This window comes from Diadema setosum, chromosome 19 (assembly GCF_964275005.1).
Source record: "Diadema setosum chromosome 19, eeDiaSeto1, whole genome shotgun sequence".
NCBI classification, from domain to species: domain Eukaryota; kingdom Metazoa; phylum Echinodermata; class Echinoidea; order Diadematoida; family Diadematidae; genus Diadema; species Diadema setosum.
The window spans coordinates 11,127,145-11,148,239 of NC_092703.1; the positions used below are offsets into that span (position 1 = coordinate 11,127,145).

Below are 21,095 nucleotides of genomic sequence, written 5' to 3' on the forward strand. Positions count from 1 at the left end.
ATACATAAAGATACAATTCTTAATATTTTTTTAGCCTAAATAGATGTATGTATCTATCTATATACTAGATATAACTAGACTCGGAATTTGTCAACACTGACAAATTAGGTGATCCGATCTATTGGGAAATCAATGATTTGAGTCCTGATCCCAATAGGCATGATCATACAGGTTTCATCTGTGTTGAGGGGACATGTGATGTTTGGAGTCTCATTTAGAAAAGGGAGTCAGACCTGCCATCTTTGGTACCGAACTCCGTATGCACTAACGAAGATACAGAATGAAGTATATTTGACCTTTGACCCCATTTTGCACACCAAAGATGGCATCTGAGCAAAAAGTAGTTATTTTGTGAAATGATTCTTGTAACATGGCCTTTGCGTGTGCAAAATATGGGAAAGATAGGACAAGTATTCACCAAGATACATGATGAAACATTTATGACCTTTGACCCTAATTTACATACCTAAGATGGTGTCCGATCAAGTAGTTGTTATTTTATGAAATAATGTACGTGACATGAACTAAACATGTGCAAAATATGTGGATGATAGAGGCTGTTTTTCTTGAGTTATTGCAAAGAAAGCTGCAGAAAGAAAGAAATATCTCAATACATCGAAGATAAGCTTTAATTTCAACCAAGTTTTTTTTAGCATGATCCAGACATCGTATGAAAAAACAAAAGGCACATTACTGATAGCACAAAGTCTCAGCTACAACATATTAAAATCTGGGAGAAATTCACCGAAGAGTAAGTGAGCTAGTGCTCGATAAAGACCGTCATGTCAATTTTTGTTTCCAGAAAAATTCCCTCCCTAGAGATAACACGTAAACTGGTTAAATTTGACAAGGTTACATTATATCCATTTTCACGAGGTGAAGACATCATCCGATTAAATCTTTGATGAACAAAACTTAGAGTATTAAATTGGCTACAACATACTAAAATCTGGAAGAAATTCACCGAAGGGTAAGTAAACTAGTCGTCGATAAAGACAATCATGTCAATTTTCACATCTAGAAAAATTCCCTCCCATAGAGATAACACGTCATAACGAAGATACATGAAGAAGTACATATGACCTTTGACCCCACTTTGCACAGACAAGATGGCATCTATGCAAAAAGTGGTTATTTTGTGAAATGATTCTTGTAACATGGTCTTTACGTGTGCAAAATATGGTAAACATAGGACATGTATTCAGTAAGATACAGGATAAAACATTTATGACCTTTGACCCTAATTTACATAGCCAAGATGGTGTCTGATCAAGTAGTTGTTATTTTGTGAAATAATGTACGTGACATGAACTAAATATGTGCAAAATATGGTGGTGATAGGGTATGTTTTTCTTGAGTTATTGCAAAGAAAGTTGCAGAAACAAAGACATATTTCAATACATTGAAGATAAGCTTTAATTTCAACCAAGTTTTTGGACGTGATGCCGACTCCGTATGAAAAAACAAAGGGCACACTTACGATAGCCCACGGTCTCAGCTACAACATACTAAAATCTGGGAGAAATTCACCGAAGCATAAGTGAGCTAGTGCAAAATAAAGAAAGTCATGTCAGTTTTCATTTCCAGAAAAACTGCACTCCCATAGAGATAACACGTAAACTGGTCAAATTTGACAATGTTACTTTTAATCCCTTTTTAAGAGGTGATGCCGTCATCCAATCAAAATGTTGTTATTATATGACTGAAAGACCATTTAATAAGCTACAACATATTGAAATTTGGATGAAAATCAACAAAAGAATAAGTGAGATATGCTTGAGTGAACTTAAAATTCGATGACGTCATTTTGAAAATTTACTTTTTTTAGTTTATTAAGAAATTTGATATCTTTTCATCATTTTTCCAGCATCGCCAACCCATGAAATGACATGTACAGCTCATCAGCTTTCAGATTATGTAAAAAAAATGGGGGGTCACCGTCCATCTTGACGAGTAAAATCGGATTCAAAATTGGCGGTTTTTTGGCATTGTTGCACTGTATATCGCCATTAACGCGCGCGCGGAATTTCAACTTTGACGGGCCCGTGTGACGTCATATTGAATCGGATTGACTTGAAACTTGGTAGAAATATTCCTTGACATTTCAGGCATCCGATAAGTGTAAAAAAATGGGAAATTTCTATTGCATAAGAGCTGTGCGTACGTATATGTGCGCGCGCGTACGCGTCCGTCCAATTTTTTCAATTTTTCAAAAAATGCTCCGATTGGTCTGAAACGTGTGCAAAAAAAATTTGAGCTCGATTTGAGCATACAAATATTTCAACGCGCGCGTACGCGCACGTTTTAAGAGAAAATATGAATTTTGATTATATGAGTAGAATGCGCTTGACTTGAACTATATGTGACGTCAATTTCATTGAAAAATTCCATTCCATTAATGAGATAGGAGTGAAAATGTGTTTTCATATAATGACGTCATAGTGACGTCACGGTCGACTGATCACTATGATTTTATAAAATTTTTCGTCTTTGGGACATGATACATACATGGTATGAGTTTGAAGTTGAAACTCTGAGTACTTTCTGAGTACGTAGATACACAACTTTTGTCCAGAAATAAAGAAAGAAGAAGAAGAAGAACAAAGAATCCGTACAGATACAGAAGGTGATCCGAGAGGATACTCGGATCACCTAATTATATAATGAGAATACGACAAGATACATGTGACAGATTGTGTGTGCTTCAATGAATGTACATACACACAAATGTATGTAGTGCATTCAAAAACACATAAAAAGCATTTACATATTAACACAAGATAATGACTTAGGTTGAAGACTTTGGTTTTATTCAATAATGATCCTTCTATTGCATCGTGTCCTTTCAACATTATCATGGTTGTTGAGGTAGAGGCTTGGAGTGAAAAAGCTATCAAGAGTGAAAGATCAAACCAATAACTTGTCTAGAATTGAAACAGGGTAAAGAGATGTAAGGACACCGAGATCTTCTCTTCGTGTTGTGGTTTGAATTATTGCGTGCCATCCAGAGAGAGGGGAAATTGCAGCACAGTGAAGATTTTCATCAGCTTAATTTGTGGGACAAGGACGTGTGTGCTCCTGTATGAGAGGAAGGAAGGTTGTTGATATTTTCCTTTTCTTACTCCTCCTCCTCCTGCTCCCCCATCTCTCTCTCTCTCTCTCTCTCCCTCTCTGTCTCAATATTCCTTTCAGCTCGCATCATGCAACCGAGCTTATTGAGATTCCTGGAGAAGACAAATGTCTACGCATCCTGATAATTGTCCTGTCACGTCGCCTAACGGCGAGCTTGGGTAACCAGGCACGCTGATGTGAAATTCATGGGGTGGGAATCGTGCCGTGCCCGGCAACGCAGAGCATGACAACCAATTTGGCTCTTTGCCTCATCGCAGCCATGCATGTAGTGAGATACACGACTGGACTTTTATTTATCCCGCTTTCCAATTTTCCTGGAAATGATTGAGATATGCACGGGATTTCATTGTGTGAATGTGACACACATACACACAAACACAAACACAAACACAAACACACACACACACACACACACACCTACACAAAGACACAGCAGAGGTGGATCCAGGAATTCCGTAAAGGGGGGGGGGGGGGGGAGGTGCAAAAAATATTTCTGGTGCCACTTCCAGGTTTCATTGGCTGACAAGCAAAAAAGAAAAAAAGCCTCTGCACAATTTCCTGGTGCCACTATAAAAAAAAAACTAAAGGGGAGGGGGCGCACACTCCCCTTTCATTTTTTCTTTTCTTTTATTTTCAGAAGAATAAAAGGGGGGGGAGTGCACCTAGTGCCCCCCCCCCCCCCGGATCTGCCACTGCACACACACACACACACACACACACACACACACACACATTCTGTCTTTCCCAAACTTGTCTCTCCCTTTCCATCTTTCGTTCTGTCTTTTATTCTCTCATGCATATAGACAATAGGAAATGTACATGGAAGGCAAATTAAAACTAATTTACTTTATCGTGAGGATGCATGGCTTCTTGTGACCTTGTCATTGTTATCTGTTATGTGCTTGTGTGAGTGTGTGTGTGTGTTTGTGTGTGTGTGTGTGTGTGTGTGTGATGAGAGGAGAAGAGGAAATGAGGCTTATATTACTCCACTGTACTAGTCCTTTGATGGGTAGGACAGGAGGGGACAAGCTTACCTTTATACAAAAAGTAATGTGTGGATGCAGCATTGTTAGTAGAACACATGTATAACTAAAAATTTGAGAAAAATCAGACAAACGGTTCAAAAGTTATGAATTTTCAAAGTTTCACTGCTGCCATCACTGGATGAAAAGACTTCCACACTTTGTGATGTCACACACATAGAACAATATAAGAAAATATAATGAGAATTAAAGGACAGGTTCACCTTCATTGACATAAGGATTGAGAGAATGCAGCAATATTAGTAGAACACATCAGTGAAAGTTTGAGGAAAATTGGACAATCGTTGCAAAAGTTATGAATTTTTAAAATTTTTGTGTTGCATCCGCTGGATGAGGAGACTACTAAGGCTCGTGATGTCATCTATGAGTACAACAGTATAAAGAAAATGTAAAGAAAATTCAACATATTTCACTTTTTTCGCATAATAAAAGAGCATTTGACTTGCCTCTTTCTAAAGGCAATAGGAATAATATTACCCATAACATATGTAAGTAACAAGTCAAGCGAATGTATACTTTTTTTTCAAAAGATGAAATTTTGTGAAATTCTCTTTATATTTTCCTTATATTGTTGTACGCATGTGACATCATACACTGCAGTAGTCTTCTCATCCAGTGGTGACTGCACAAAAACTTCAAAAATTCATAACTTTTGAACGGATTGTCCAATTTTCCTCAAACTTTCAATGATGTGTTCTACTAATATTGCTACATTCTCTCAATCCTTATGTTAATGAAGGTGAACTTGTCCTTTAAATATTTGTTCACTTTTCTCACATAATACATGAACACTTGACTTGCCTTTTTCAGAAGGCAGGGGGAATTATCAACCTTAACATCCATCAGGATCAGTAACAAGCTGAGGGAATGTGTACTTTTTAACAACAACAAAAATGAAACATTGTGGAATTCTCTTTATATTTTCTTCATATCATTCTGCATATGTTACATCACAAGCTATAGTAGCCTTCTCAGCCAGCAATGGTGGCACTGAAACTTCAAAAATTCATGTTTGAACAGACGGTAAGATTTTCCTCAAACTTTCACTACGTGTCCAAATAGCAACTGAAGATTTGTCTATTATAAGAGCCCGTTTACACCGACTTTTGGGCAGGGCCGGCCTAAAAGTCGGTGTAGACACACGCTGGCCCAAATGTGGTACCAAATTTGGACCCGCATTTGGACAAGCTCCGGAGGTTGTCTCGGGCAGGCCCTGGGACGACCTAAAGGTGTATTCTCGGTGTAAACGCACGCTGGCCCAAATGCGGTACCAAATGTGAGTCCCGCTTCCTTTCCGCAGCGATCGTGACGTAATTGCGTAATGTTATGAGTGCTTATATCGTGCATGCTGTCTTGTCTTGTCTTGTCTTGTCTTGTCTTGAAGGAGCGGAGAATTCTGTCCTGCATTGTCTCACAATGTTTCATCTCTGTAATTTTTTTTTTCCTCACTCCAGAAAATTTGTGCATAGGTAAGGATGGTGAGAAACTGTGAAATTGATTTTTGTTGGGTAGTGGCGGTGATGTGACGTTATTTGTGATTTGAATTATCCCAAAATCCATGCTCTGTGTCGGACAAAATAGTCATTACATCCCCAGGTATTCAGTTCACAGAATTGCATCCGTACACAACACACATTTTCCGCGGGCGCGCTCCAATGAAATCATTGTTCACATGCAGAGCACCGCTACCGTCAGAATATAATAGGCCGGCCCAAATTCTCGGTGTAAACGCACACCGAATACTGCACTTTGGGCCGGCCTAAAAGTGGTCAGGCGGTGTAAACGGGGTCTAAGTTTAATATGCTCATTTGAAAGCCTATAGACTCTACCAACTTGAGAACGGTGTGTCACAGAAGTCATTCTGACACACTTTTGTTGATCTTTGATCTCTTTCAAATTACATAATCATATATTCTATATGAAAACAATAAAAATCGTGAAGGATAAAATGATTTTTAAAAAGTGGACAGGTGGTTTTAGGTGGTTCAGTTACTAATGGGTTAATATTGCTGCATTCTCTCTTGAAATCCACACATATATTAAGGTGAACTTTTCCTTTAAAGGATACCCTACTGAGTCATAGTACTCTTTGGCACTTTAATTTCTTTATTTTTTGTGGTGATGACAGAAAAATTGCAAGTGCATCATCTTGTCCTTTGACTCAGATGGAACTGCCACATGTAGGCGGCACAAGTAGAAGTTGGACTTAAACACAGGAAGTCAGGATTTTTAGTTGTTTTTGTTTTGTTGTATTATTGCTTTTACAACCATGGAGACATTAATATTAGCTAAACATTCATGTCATGCAGTTAACAGAATAAATATCCAGGAGCAGGTAAAATCTCACTTAAATTGGCAAATACATTGTACTTGGGGGTGGAGTTTGGCAACCACCTTGCATCCACAAAGCCTTCCACTCATACTGTATCTAAACAAAACACAGGAAGAACAGATTTGGAAGAAGCATTCAAGAGTAAGAGAAGAATTGGACACAGGAAGTCAATGGGGTTTTACTTTTATGATATTGACTTTGGAGACAATTTGGGCTATATATCAATATCATTGTGCTAGAGCTGAAGAGAGCCCCCCCCCCCCCCCAAAAAAAAAAGAATAAATAAATAAATAAAAATCAATTACTTGTAAACTTTTGTAGATGGTACAAAATGCTTGGTATGACTGGATATGATGGTGGTGGTGATGGTGGTGGTGGTGGTGTGTGTGTGTGTGTGTGTGCGTGGGGGGAGGGAGGATATAAGGGGGCCAAACAAACACCTTCCAACCAATGAGCCTTTCACACACATGACACAGAAAGGAGGAAGAGAGCATCCTCTCACACCTCTCCCGTCTCCTCTGATGATGAAAATGTCGGGTGACGAGTCGGGCATGAGGACCTCCGTCTCAACTTAGCCTGCATAACATGAATGCCTAACGACCTGATGGCAGTGATGCCTCCCAACCTTGACTAACGGAAGGAGCTTGATATCTTCATTGAGAGACACAGAGATTACAAACTAGAATTAAAGAGTTTGGTCACCTCTTACTGCACTGTGGATCCTTCCCTTCCCCCCCCCCCCAAAAAAAAATAGTAGGGCAAGTCCAAGATAATGTCCCCTCAGATGCTCAAAATTCATCTTGATTTTATCAAAAAGTTATTGATATCATCTTGTAGCCAAAGAGTTAAATCATATGTTTCCAGCAAAGAAAATATTGAATTATGCAAATTTATGCAAGAAATATGGCCTTGATTTGCATAAATCAAAAACAAACCTTACGTATGGGACAAATTATAAATATTCATCTAAAATCAGTTGAATTTGTCCTTGACCTAGTTCCTTTATGGACATGACCCCTGTATGAGTTAGTATAATCTGCAATTGGTAAGACAAGGTCAGCACATTAATTATGCAAATTATGCACTTTCCCAGAACATAGTGTCCCATACGTAAGGATTTGAGTATGTTTTTTTAAGTTTTTTCTGAAGATTTGTAACATTGACCAATCATACTTTAGGAAGTTCTAATTTATTCATTTCAACTCCAGATTAGCAAAACTAAATGAGGAAATTTAATTAGTCCTTCATCTTATAACTAATTAAAGTTTGCTTACGTATGGGACAAATGCCTTACGTATGGGACATTACATGCAAAGTGAATGGGAAAACCGCCTTTTGACATGGATGCTATATGTCCTTACATTTGTTTGGTTAATGGTTATCTTTGCACCTACTCTGAAGAATATGTCTATATATCTGCCTCTCCTACTCAGATGACCTCAGGGAGAGTGTAAGAACAGCATTATTGAGTCATTCTATGATTAAGAAAGGAAAATAAAGAATATTCATTTGTACTTGTAATTTCTTATTTTCATTACAGGCTGTGCAGCTGGTCTTGAATTAACATTCCCCGTTAACATTTTGATATTGGACATTTTCTTAATTCAGTTATCATTTTCAACTTTACCTCTCTACAAAATGACTTTGTCCAAGAATGGGATTCTCTGAGTGTCATTTTAGGTGCAGTACACTGTTCAGCATGTACCACAGGTTGTACAGCCTCAAAAGCGAAATCAAAACAATTGTGCTTATGGCGCGCATCAATGACAACATTATAGGTCTTACTGACAAGAAAAATCACTTAAGGTGTGAGCAGGTAACTTTGTCATTACTTGAGTTGATAGCAAAGGAAAAACCCTATGAGAGTACACTTGTACTTTTTATTTTGATATGATTGTTAATATTTCAACTGTTCACCCTCAGAATATGTCATGACTTATCAAGGTCATGAACATGATTTCTGAAAATCCTGTAAAATGAAGACTATAGTTTACATTTGCTATAAACCACAATATCAATACTGGTTCTGTGGTTGGAGTGCTAAAAACACAAATTACACAAACAAATAGGAAATTCAATTTTCTTTTCTATTTTGTGTTTGAAGAGACAGATGTGCTCTGAGACACCTTCATCAACTCATACTTACTTTGTACCCCACATCTACACAATTATCAACATACACTGCAATCTGGTAGTGTATGATCAAATGAGGTTATTAGAATTTATTCAAAATTGTAATTTGCAGATCAGTGAGTTACTTAAGTGTTTCAAATCTAGATTTGAATGTGCAAATGATAATCTTTCCTGTATCACTACACAAGCATGTATGTATGTACAAAGTAGCACAAATTTTGTCGTCTTTGGTTTCATAGACACGAAGCCAAGCAATTTGAAAAAAAAAAAAAACAGAAACAGCATTGGTACATACATTCTTCTATCTCCTTAAAATCTAAAACTTTCATTAAAATTTGATTGATTTTGCAGTTCAGCTAAAATTCACATGGCAAAACATGATGATTACAGAGCAAAATGAAGTACTCTTGTTGTTGTGTTTTGTGCTGCATTTCAAACAATTATAAAGCTTTATAAAAACTTAGACAACTTGCAAGGTAAGCCTAGAGCTACTGAAAGTACCCACTTCAAACTGTATCTGCAAATACATTGTACATGACATTTGATTCTAAAGTTGAAATTATCAAGACTACAAATTAGTTATTGTACATGTACATGTATGCTATATCAAGGTCACAAGCTAGAATTTGCTCATTTTTTTTTTCATTTGATGAAAAAATATTGACTAGAGTACATTACAAATGGGCTAGAAATAGAGTGTCAGTATACTATATCTGCATGTGTAGACATCATGAGGACAGTGTTAATGCATGACGGAATCCAAACTAAGACATTTAATTGTAAATTGGTAATTACTTTTATTTGTTTTATTTTAGCTTTTGCTGGGTACCTGAACCGGGAAAGTACCCACTTAGAAGTCTATTTCATTTGTTACATGTTGTAGCATGATTTGTGGAACTGAATATGACACTATGGGGAAATTTAAAGTCATTCCCATGAATGCATTTGTGCACTAAAGACAAATGTCCCATACGTAAGTTGAGCCATGTCCCATACGTAAGGTGTACTTTCGTTAATTAAACCAACTTCATGAAAATATGCTTTATTCTTTTGCAGTGAAACTTTGCTGAAAGATACTTCAGTATTGTACCTTTCTTCACTTCCAAACAGAACTTGATCAGTAAGGTACTTTCAGAGAATTTTCAGTTCAAACTTTATTTTGAAAAATCCAGTTTTTCTCTGGTCCCATACGTAAGTTGGCATATTTTTCTTAATAAAATAATCAACCCAAGGTCAAATGACACCAAACTTAAACACAATATTCTTCTCAAGGATACCAGTCCTCCTGATGATAAACAATAAAATCCAAGTGCTCCTTCATTACTTTTCAGAGGTTTGAAATCTCTGAATGTCCCATACGTAAGGTGCGCGATATCTTGGACTTGCCCAGTAATAATAATAAAAACAAAACAAAAAATTCATTCTATTTTGTTTTTCTAGATTGCCAGTGGCCTGTAAAATGAAAGAAAATGCAAAAAAAAAAAAAAAGGTCATCAATTCATGATCACCATCGAATAAAATAGTGGGTATTTGTAGGATGGAAATATCATACCATGGAGCAAGTGACACTTTATGACTGTACTGACACAACAGCTACAGCTACAAACGTAACAGTGGAAACATACACTAAATTATAGTATACAATAATATCAGAATTGTAATATTGTAATCAGTAACTTGAATGCCAGGAAATATTCTGACATGGTGATTGGACATCAGCACCTCAAAAGATTGGTCACAGTGATGTGTGCCTAACACTCCTTGAACAATTCATCTAACTGTTTATGTGCAAAAGGTCACTACAATATTTGTACTTCGCAGATTTTCTCTAACATTTCTGCATAATTCTGTTTGATGATGGTTGATCACAAACTATGAAAGTGCTGTAATCAAACATACTTAAATCTTAGGGAAAAAGGCATAGTTGATCTTCTTTGCACTGTGATACATCAAAACAAAGACTTTAATGAGCAATCAAAGTCATCTGATGGCCAAAAGAGCTAATTTCAAAGTGTCCACAATTCACCAAGTGAGATAATTTTATTTGATACAAACATTCTGTTGAAATAACCTGCTTGACAGACATCCTTCTGATGTTGTTCAAACTTTGAATGACCTGTGAGAACTCTTCTATTATTATTCTTCTATCTCCAAAGAGTCAACTTTTAATTTACTGCCATGATTATAATGCAATACTCAGTACCAGGAGATGCTACTGTATGACTCATAATGATGACACTGATTATGACACTTTCTACAGTTTGTAGTAATGACATACAGTGTACCTGTGATATTTGTAATGTTTATGATGATATTGATAATCAAGAAGCACAAGAAACCTGTGAGAATGCATTTCAAGTCTATGTGAGATATATCTTACTGTATAATCAGTGAGTGTTTAGCTCAAAATGATGGATAAGGTTGGATAAGGTCCAAACAATTGAGCACAAATCTTGCAAAGTGAAAACTTATTTCTGCATTTTGTCAGATCTGAAAGTAAAAAAAAAAAAAACCCAAGAACCCTGAAATGAATAAAAAAAAAATGTCTCTTACACTGAACTTGATAGTAATAAGTAAAAGATATAATCTCAGTATTTATGCATGAAATTGCCAAAAAGCAGGGGAGCACTAAAACCACTGTCTGTTATTTTGTCTTGGCCTGTGTCTAATACAGTGTACAGAATACACCATTTTTTTTTCTTCTTTCTTTCATTTTCTCCTACTCCAAGCTCGCAGTAATGGGTTCAGGATATGGTTTCTGTTCAAAACGAGATTCAATGTATTCTTAACGAGGTGGACAACCTTGGCTTATTGCGTCAATCTTATCACCAGGGGAGAGGGGATCATGTATGATGGCAAAAATTGATACAGTCAGACCAAGAAGTCATCAGGCAGACTAAATAGCAAACACACATACACACACACAAAAAAAAAAACCCACACACACACACTAAGGGGCCCCCCGAATAAATGTAAATCACACCTCTTCTGATGTTCAGCTGTTACAAACACCGGCCCTAACCTCCTCATTCCCCCTCCCCCCCCCCCCCCCTCCCCAACTTCCGCTGGTCCCTTTGAAGCTGGAACAAGTTTCGGCACCCATGATTACATGCCCTGGCGTCCCAGCCTCATGAAAGTTTCAGTAGGCGGGTGTGATTACTCGCAAAGTGACGCACGAAACGCCTTGTGAACTCAACCTGGACACGACTGCACACGGGCAAAAGTGGAAACGTGATGAAATGAACTGCATCTGAGAAGGAATTTAACCTTCTGATCCATGGCATCCCATTATGTGTGCACAGTGATCCCCTCTTTAGCCAACCTTCAAGTGAATTGGGTCTCATACATTGTATCTACGGTTTTACCAAGACTAACCATCGATATCATGCCTGTACATTTTACACATTTTTTTTTTATGAATATTTAGATGCTGCATATTAAAAATGAAAAACAAATAAACAAATGAAATACAGCCAATAAATGGGCATATATGTCATGTTTGTCATTTTTTTTTCATAAACTCTGTTTCCTTTTATTCAGTGATAAAATAATGCACTGTGCAATTTACATAATTTGATAAGCAGAAGGATGCATACTTTGCAGAATATTTGCAATCTCACAATTCCAAATGCTCAATATCAGCATCACTTTTTCCTTGTGCATCATTTTCTGTTTTTAGACACATACTCTCTCTCCCTTTATTTCATTTTATTTGAATTTTTTTTCTTTCCAGCATGTTTTTTTTTTTCTTCAGATATTGCATTAGCAGTTTTCTCTTCATCCATTTCACTCTATTTTCATTTTCCAAAGCATGCTTTCTTAATATATTACATTTTCTCTAGCTATATCATTTTATTTCACTTTACTTTATTTTCTCTACATCTTTCCTTCAGTCCATCCTACAGTCTCTCTCCCTCACTCACTCTCTTTTGCAGGTACATTTCCATTTGATTCCTCTTTGTATGTTTATGTCTTGTAAAATAAAAAAGACAAAAGCTTTTTCAATCACCATCCTTACCTGCTGCTGTCATTCTATATCATACAAACATAAATGTCCATTTCCGACACATACAATGTACAGTTTCGAATACTTATATGGAATCCCCCAAAACATCCCTCCCTCCTTCCCCCCCCCCCCCCCAATCCACCGCTGCTGAACAAGAGTAGAAGAGAGAGAGATAGAGAGTACAGTTGGCACCATTGAAGGGTAGAACTCATAGTTAACATGGCACAAGTTCATGATAACTGCTGCTAAGCCAAAAGAGGGCGCTAGAGCTAAAGAGTTTACCTCTCTACTGGAGTCTGCTAGTCAATGTCAGTCTACCCATTTGCAATCCCATGACTGCTTTCATTTGCTTTTATTCCTCCCTGCCTGCCCTTACACCATTGATACAGTAATAAATACCCCTCTCATTTTCATCAGGTGATGTGAATGCATACTGCAAAAGTGGATATTTTCGCGCAACTAATTTTTCGCACTTGACCAGGCAAGAAGAGTTTTGCATGTTTTTAATTCCAAGAATCAAGACATCAACTACTGGAATAACGGCAGACAAAACTGTTCATGAGCTTTTAATCTTCGCGCTATAGGTTCTGGTTGCGCGAAATGCGCAAAAAAAATCAAAACCGCAAAAATTTCCACTTTTACAGTAGCATACACTGTATCTCTGGCAATCATTCGCTGCTTGTAAATTAAAAAAAGAATTACTTGTTTGTCTTTTTCTACAGCACCACCCCTGTAGCTTTCCCTCCTCACCCCCTTTGAATAGATACTTAAACAAAGCTGACACACATTATCTACACTACGCAAATTATGGGCCGAGTATGGGTCTCACTGATATTAAAGGGAAGTTGGGACACATTGCCAGGAGACAAGCAGTCAAAGAACCGTGCTGATTTAATAAGAACTTTGACAAACAATATTAGTCTGGCTGCAGTGGCGGATCCAGAGGAGGGCGCAACCAGCGCACGCCCCCCCCCCCCCTTTATTTTCCGTTAAAAACAAAAGAAATAAAAAGAAAAAAATGAAATGAAACCCAGAAGTGGCACCAGAAATATTAGTCACGCCCCCCCCCCCCCCCCCCCCCCTTTACAGAATTCCTGGATCGGCCCCTGTGGCTGACAGTATATGGCCCCCTCACTTTGTATCATTTTGGGATAAGTGCATGTTCATTCCCTCTTTTTGAATGCACTCCCCATACCTTGGGACTGCCAAAATTTCTGAGCCCCACCCCCCCCCCCCCCCCTTTTGTGGGCTTTTCACAGGCTTTTTCTGCCTCGGAGACCCCTGTTAATCCAGAACAGTGCTCAATGTACTCCCCCCCCCCCCCCCCCTCCCCATATCTCAGGTGAGCTCTCATTCCAACCACAATCTAACCCCCTCTTTAATTTCTCAGGAGTCCAAAGAGAATGAAAGAGAATGAGAGGGGGGGGGGATTTAAACCCTATCTAAACAAAGTCTCCAGATGAAAATTCCAGTGCACCGCCTTACTTTTCTTTAAATTACAATTCTTGGACTGGATTTTGTCGTATGAAAATCATCCTTAATCGAGATCATATAGGGAACGAGTTTGGTATGTGGAAGTGGAGGAGCCAGGCAGTCAGAAATGCAGAGTCATGCCACATGTACATTACTTCAGAAACCAATACATGTATATACTTGCACTTCAGAGTAGTCCACTCACATGTGTTTCTTCCCTTTTGGAGTCCATGTCTGGGATGGCCTATCAAATGAAACAAACTGCAACAGTTCAGCATGAATATGTGACCCGCTATGTAGAACAAAAGGATCCTAAAGTCGCTGACGGTTGAGCCGAGAAAATCGAGTTTGAAATCAGATCATCAAAATCTGTCAAAACATTCAGATTTCTGTTCTTGACATAATTTTGTAGTCTAATGTATCTTCTACCATCTGCCGAAATTAAATGATCAAAGGAAAGGCAAGAAAATATAAGTTTTCTGGGCCATGAATTTCTGATTTTCAACGAGACAGAAACGTGTCCGAAGATTTGGATTTAGCACCATAGCTAGACTCCGCCCCTAGCAACGAGCGAGTGATCTCATTGGTCAGTGCATGGCATCCTGGTTACTGATTGGTCCTGCATAGACCGCTGGCGCTAATCTTGAATGAACATCGCGGAGGTTGCTAGGAACATACCTTCTATCATCAAACGGTGAAAACTGTCTTGCTTCCCCTTCATCATGATAGCGTTGGAAGGAAAACTTTGAAGGCAGTTTTCTCGAAACGCTGATTTCTTAAACCACTCGACATGCGCTATCAAATAAACTCATCCATATCTCCGCAAACGAGTACTTTTATGAGTCATGTTATATATGACATTAAAGTGGAAGAGTTAGGAAATAATGTCATGTCATTTTCAGAAAATTGGTCTCCCCCGACTTTCGGATCCTTTTGTTGCAGCGGGTCACATATTTTTATAAGGCTTTCCCACAATAAATGCTCTTTGATTCTTCTTTCTTGCCACAAACTCTGAATGCTTTGAATCCTTTGTCTTTTACATTGTACACACGGAATGCTGCAATGTGTTCACAATGTGTTTAACCTGTTGAGGACGAGTCCCAAGTATACTCTGGCAAGTGTCTATGGGAAACGCGTGTTGTAGCAAAATCAGCCCATCCTCAATGGGTCATGGTATGATTCATATTCTCACTAGGCATGGCAGCTTATTGTCATAGTGGCAGGTCCTGTTTGCATACAGAATGTATAGTCAAACCTGTATAATATAGCGACCCCCCAAGGGAGATGAAAAAAATTGGCTGCTATAGACAGGATCTTTATCATGGCTTTTCTCTCGGGCTCGGGGGAAAGGAGGGGGGTTCAGTGGCTGCATCATATGGCAGTTGGCCACTATAGACAGGTGGCTGCTAAGGCAGGTTTGACTGTATGCTCAAATGCAAGTCTATAATTCCGTCTTCAAAGGCAAATATACAGTTAACAATGATTATACTGATCAATCAAATCATAGAGGTGGCTCCCTGTTTGCATTTCAATGTATACATGTTCAAATGCAAACCTATATCTCCATCACCGAAGGCAAGATTTACAACAATGTTTACAGATTACCCATTGTGGTTATAATGTTTGATGTAAACATGGGTCACATCATGCCTGCAAGGTATTAAAGCCTACAATTTAGATAAAAATCAAGTTAGATGCATCTCAGAGTAGTGAACAGGGGTACAAAGGAAAGAAACAAAGAGAAAACAATTAATATTTGTTTCTTTTATGAGTTCAAACCAAAGAAAGTGGCTGAAACTGAAACAGTAACACCCTCTTATTGAATAGGTGGTGTTGGACTCAACTCTTGCAATGAACCACAGTGCACTTGTACCAGTACAACAAGTGTTCCTTAGTTGTATTCCTAAGCAAGTGGTATAGATCTAAATCAAGTTCACAGAAAATTCATACAACATTTATTTCGTTCAGAGGCTTTCATTCAAACTTCAGAGGTTTCATTCAGTTATAAATATGTCTAGTAAGTTGCACTGATGGCATGTACCATGGTGACCCCTGAATACTTGTGGCTATTACTAGTATCAGATTGGTTCTTTCCAACCATTGCAAAACTGTGGCATTGTGGTAAACTGTAATAAATGAAGTTGTATTCAAAAATCGCATGACAGAGAGGATGGCTATGCACATCTAACTCAAGTTGTTCATCAAATGAACGGGGGCACGTACGCTGCGCCCCCCTTTTTTTTTTTTCTTCTTCTTCTTCCGGTCATGTGCTGCCCTCAAATGGTCGAGGATGAACACCCTGCCAGGATGTGTCTTGTACCAGTTGTGTGTTTACATAGATCTACCAATTTAATGTAATTATTGATGGAACCTACCCGGTATGTATGACTAAATATAACCTGTTAGATTTACACGCACACATCACACATGCACACATATCGGATCTGACCCTCAAAGGATATATGTATGGTTGGGTCTATGATTCCCTGGAGACTCATGTGAAACTTTGTTGGCAGTGCGTCATTTCAAAGTAATCAATAAATGCAGCTTTGCTTTAGCCATCCGATCAAGATGATTAAAGATAAACAGGATTTTCACTCTACAGTCCTATAGTCCAGATAGTCGGCTATATTCTACACACAGTGACACACGTCTATTTAAAGACACGGGACTGAATGAACGACACCCTGTCCCTGTGTAAACGTTAGATCCACTCACCGGTAATCCAGTTCCGAAATGCGGAAGGCTTTCGTTTGAATTCACCTTTCTTGGAGATATCTGTTCCCCAAGATGAATCTACTTTTTGCTTTTTTGGTTCCTGCGATGCCATTTCTGCAAATATCCTCTCAACGATTCAGATTTCTTCTCGCGTTTTCAAGTCAAGCTCCGATGAGCACACACATATACGTAGACGTAGACGCGTACGTCCGGCGTAGAACGTATGCAATGAACGGTACAATATTGAGAATGCCGACTGTGCACGCACTGGACTGCTCAGGTCGTGATGTGACTGATAGCAGACGACAGTTTGGTAACAAAGTGATGCAGGTGTTCGGCCAGCGGTAGAGGGCTTTTTGAGGGCTTGGTATGGGTCAGTGCTTGCTTACTCAACGAAATCTGTAAACACAAAATTGTTTACTCTCAGCAAGCATCAGCTTTGTAAAAAAAAAAAAAAAAAAAAAAAAAAAAATGTAAGTTAAGTGTGTGTTTCTCATACTACTGGTAGGGGTTGATGAATATGAATATGGTCGGGCCACATTGCGTAAAAATATGATAACTTTACAATCAATAATAACTCTGGGTAACAATCAGTGGTAACCATCAGTGCAGCTTCTTGGCCCTGATTTAGCATATGGTAGCTCTCGAAAATAATCATGCTGTTCACGCCACATTTGCAAACAGCAATTTCCAATGTAGAGACATATCTGTTCACGATTTGAAACTGAGCATAAATCGTGGCTGGCTTTGAAAGGATTTTGGCAACCTCATACGGGAGGCGCCGGGAGGGGGGGGGGGGGGGCGTTTGTTGTTGTTCTTTAATGAGAACCATTGCAGACTCTCTTTATACAATTGTCCCTTTTTATTTCATTCTTTCAAGTTACTATTTCATTTAGCCAAAGCATATTGAGTGCTCCCGATATGAAGAGTAGGCCTATTCAGAGGTCATGCCAAATTTAAGCTCAGGTAGCAGCGCACTGCTTAGGCTGATATCTCCTGATTTTGCCACAAAACCATTTCATCAACACATTTTCCTCTCCACAAGAACTGCAACTATTACTTTAACTTGTGCACTGACAAGAATCTGCTAGATTTTTCGAATGCATTAGCTCTATAACAAAAAAAGATGATTCATTTATGGCCTAAGTATAATTGCTGCTGATTCATTGCCACCGTTCATATTATGCCACTCATGACCATGCATGACTTGCAAATTTCATTCAAAAACAGCTTCCGACTGTATAGAGCTATTTCATTTAGATTCCTCATTCAAACGGGACAAAATAAACACTTGCTTGACCTCTCATGCAGAAAAACAAACAACAGTAAACTTTAGAGCGTCAAATACCATGCAAGTTATTTGTAGACCCAACATGCATCCGTTATGCGTGTTGGGATCTCGCTGATTGCCCAACGCCGGGCGCAAACCGCGGGAATTATAAAGCACTTTCAGCATATTTCTTTCCCATTCTTCAAGTTATGATTCCAGCTCCGAATTCAGTTATAGCGACGGCCTGCACCACAGATGGTATTACGAACAGGCCAGCATCTAATACGCCGGGTCAATCTTTCGTATGGCTATATATTAAAGTTGAATATCTGATATCAACATATCGAATTTAACTCTTTCGATTATAGCGACGGCCTGCACCACAGATGGTACCACGAACAGGCCAGCATCTAATACGCCGGGTCAATCTTTCGTATGGCTATATATTAAAGTTGAATATCTGATATCAACATATCGAATTTAACTCTTTCGATTATAGTGCACATCTTTATCATCTGAATGCCACACGTTTTTGTTTTTTTTTCTGTTTTTTTTTTCATTCGTGACAATCTTCGTTCGCCATTCCCCCCTTTTTTGTTTGTTTTCCGGTAGTTTGAATTGATTCTGTATAGTCATGCCTGCATGCATTGTTTCTCTTGACACATTATTATAAACGGATTCTATAGGACCCTATCAGTCGAAGGTGCTGCTGATATAAACGATAAGTCGAGGCCTACAAATGCAGAATCAAGAATAATATAACAAATTACCCAGGTAACAATCATTCTGTTTAAATCTCTTTTGATTGCAACTTGCACGCACAAGTTTGTAAAGGGAATCGGGCTCGATCATGACTGGAGTATAATGTGGCCTTTTTTCTGATTCTCTGACGCATAGTATTCTCTATCTCTTTCTTCTGTATACATGTGTCTTGCGCAAACGTGATATGAAATATGTGTAGGTGAACTTGTGCTCTTTTTAGCATGTGGAATAAACGAATTGCATTGAATTGAACTGAATATAAATTTATCTGTTACTTTCTGCATTTAAAAAGTATAGGATACAGTATGCTTCCATCGTTGCTGGCAAAGCTTTCCGGTTGTCCATCATCATCATCGTCATCATCATCATCAGCCAGAAGAAGAAGAAGAAGACTGGAAGAAGAAGAAGAAGAAGAAGAAGAAGAAGAAGAAGAAGAAGAAGAAGAAGAAGAAGAAGGAAGAAAGAAAGAAAGAAGAGGAAAGTATATCTGCTTTAAATAGCACCTCGCCGACCTATAGGACTATATAACCATAGAAATATAAGGAGAACATTCCTTATATTAGAGTGTCTTCATAAATTCTAAATTTTTCTCCTATACGATGCATTATGAGCGTGAACAATTCCTCATCATAATACAGTCAATATGCACGCAATGAAATTCACGTAACATTTATTTTAGGGTCATCACGGTCGAAAGCAGGCGGCATTTCACAAAGCGTTTTGCCAGACAAATTTGTCAGACAAATTTGCTCTCAGCCAATCGGATGCAAGGATTTTAGTAGCTTATGACAGTTTGCCAGAAAAAAACAAAACAAAACAAAAAACAAACAAAACAATACGACAAAACGCTTCGTGAAATGCCCCCATGAAGTCGTGTCCAAAAGTGTAAGAATTTGGAGCCACTAGAGCCCAACTCTTTTCATGATCGTTCAGACTGCATAATACTTACAGAACAACCTACAATATGATTGTTGCGATGACAGCCAGTGGGTAATGCCCAATAGATTGAGAATAATATGCGTTGAAATTGCACTTAATATCCTGGCCAGGTATCTCTCATAAACTTCATTCGTCTTCAATATCAGGTCCAATAAAATATATATTCAACAATATAGGGGAAACACGATTTGTCGTTTTAGATCGATACCAATCACTGTCTCACTGCTGTCGGAGTATATTTCTCACCAAAGATGAATATAACGATCTGTTTGTTTGCTTCATTTTTAGATCTCTGTTCTTCAAGTTCCTGTCAATCTCCAGTTTTGCTATAAATCCGATACGTCGTACATGACTCCACAAACTCCTTTATTCATTTCCTTCTGAACTTCACTCTTTCCACCTTTCTCCATCCCCCCACCTCTCTCTTGCCCCCCCCCCCCCCCTCGAATCAAGTTCAAGTGTGTCAATAACATGAATATGAAGCATGACGTGCTGTTAAAAAAATAATGTACGTTTGAATTCGTTCACCATCACCTGACCACTGAATAAAGACAGCTGTGCGATATAAGTATCTTCTGCTGTTGTGTTCATGATTTGTGTCTTGGCTCCTCCATTTCTACACCAAGTAGGCCTACAAATAAAATCAAACAAAACATAATGCTAAAGGTTTAATTAAAAAAGTTACCTAAAAAAGGGTTTTTTATATGTGAATTTATTGCATTTTAATGAACTGTCATACTAATGTTAACTGGATGAGGTGATGATGTCATCGTCTTTGCAAACAAATTAATCTTCAATGAATTTGCCGTTTTGATATACAGAATCAACGAGGAAACTTTTAATGGTCGTTCTCATCAAAAGTAATGTTTGCTATGCAATATACAATGATGACTCAGGAAAGTTATAGTTGCTGAATCATGTTGTACTACAAAAATGTGTGTGTGTGTGTGTGTGTGTGTGTATGTGGGTGTGTGTGTTCGAGTGTGTTTAATAGTTTTATAAGAAAAATAAATTAATTAATGGGAAAGTTGTGAATTGATGACATCACCTCTGATAATTTGCATCTGTGGCAGCCATAAATACCACTCACTATTCGACGAAGACACGAGAAACTTCAAAATTCTGTATTTGTTTGTTTGTTTTTTGGTTTTTTTTTTTGATACATAGTACACCCGAATTTGATGTCACCATGCATGTCTTTCCCGTTCATCTCTGGGTATATCAAATTGCGAACCACGTATCAACAAAAGTATCAAAAATTAAGAATGTTCAAATTAAAGAAACACA

The 21,095-nt window shown here is 38.2% G+C and overlaps 1 protein-coding gene across 1 annotated transcript in view; it reads right to left on the reverse strand.

The window, feature by feature from the left end:
- LOC140242559 (glutathionyl-hydroquinone reductase YqjG-like) overlaps positions 1 to 17,005 on the reverse strand; it is a 134,043-nt gene extending 117,038 nt beyond the window's left edge. The window contains exon 1 of the mRNA XM_072322301.1: positions 16,838 to 17,005. Coding sequence (XP_072178402.1) covers positions 16,838 to 16,949 — 112 coding nt within the window. The 5' untranslated portion in view covers positions 16,950 to 17,005. The remainder of the gene's footprint in view (positions 1 to 16,837) is intronic.
- Between the last annotated feature and the right edge of the window lie 4,090 nt (positions 17,006 to 21,095).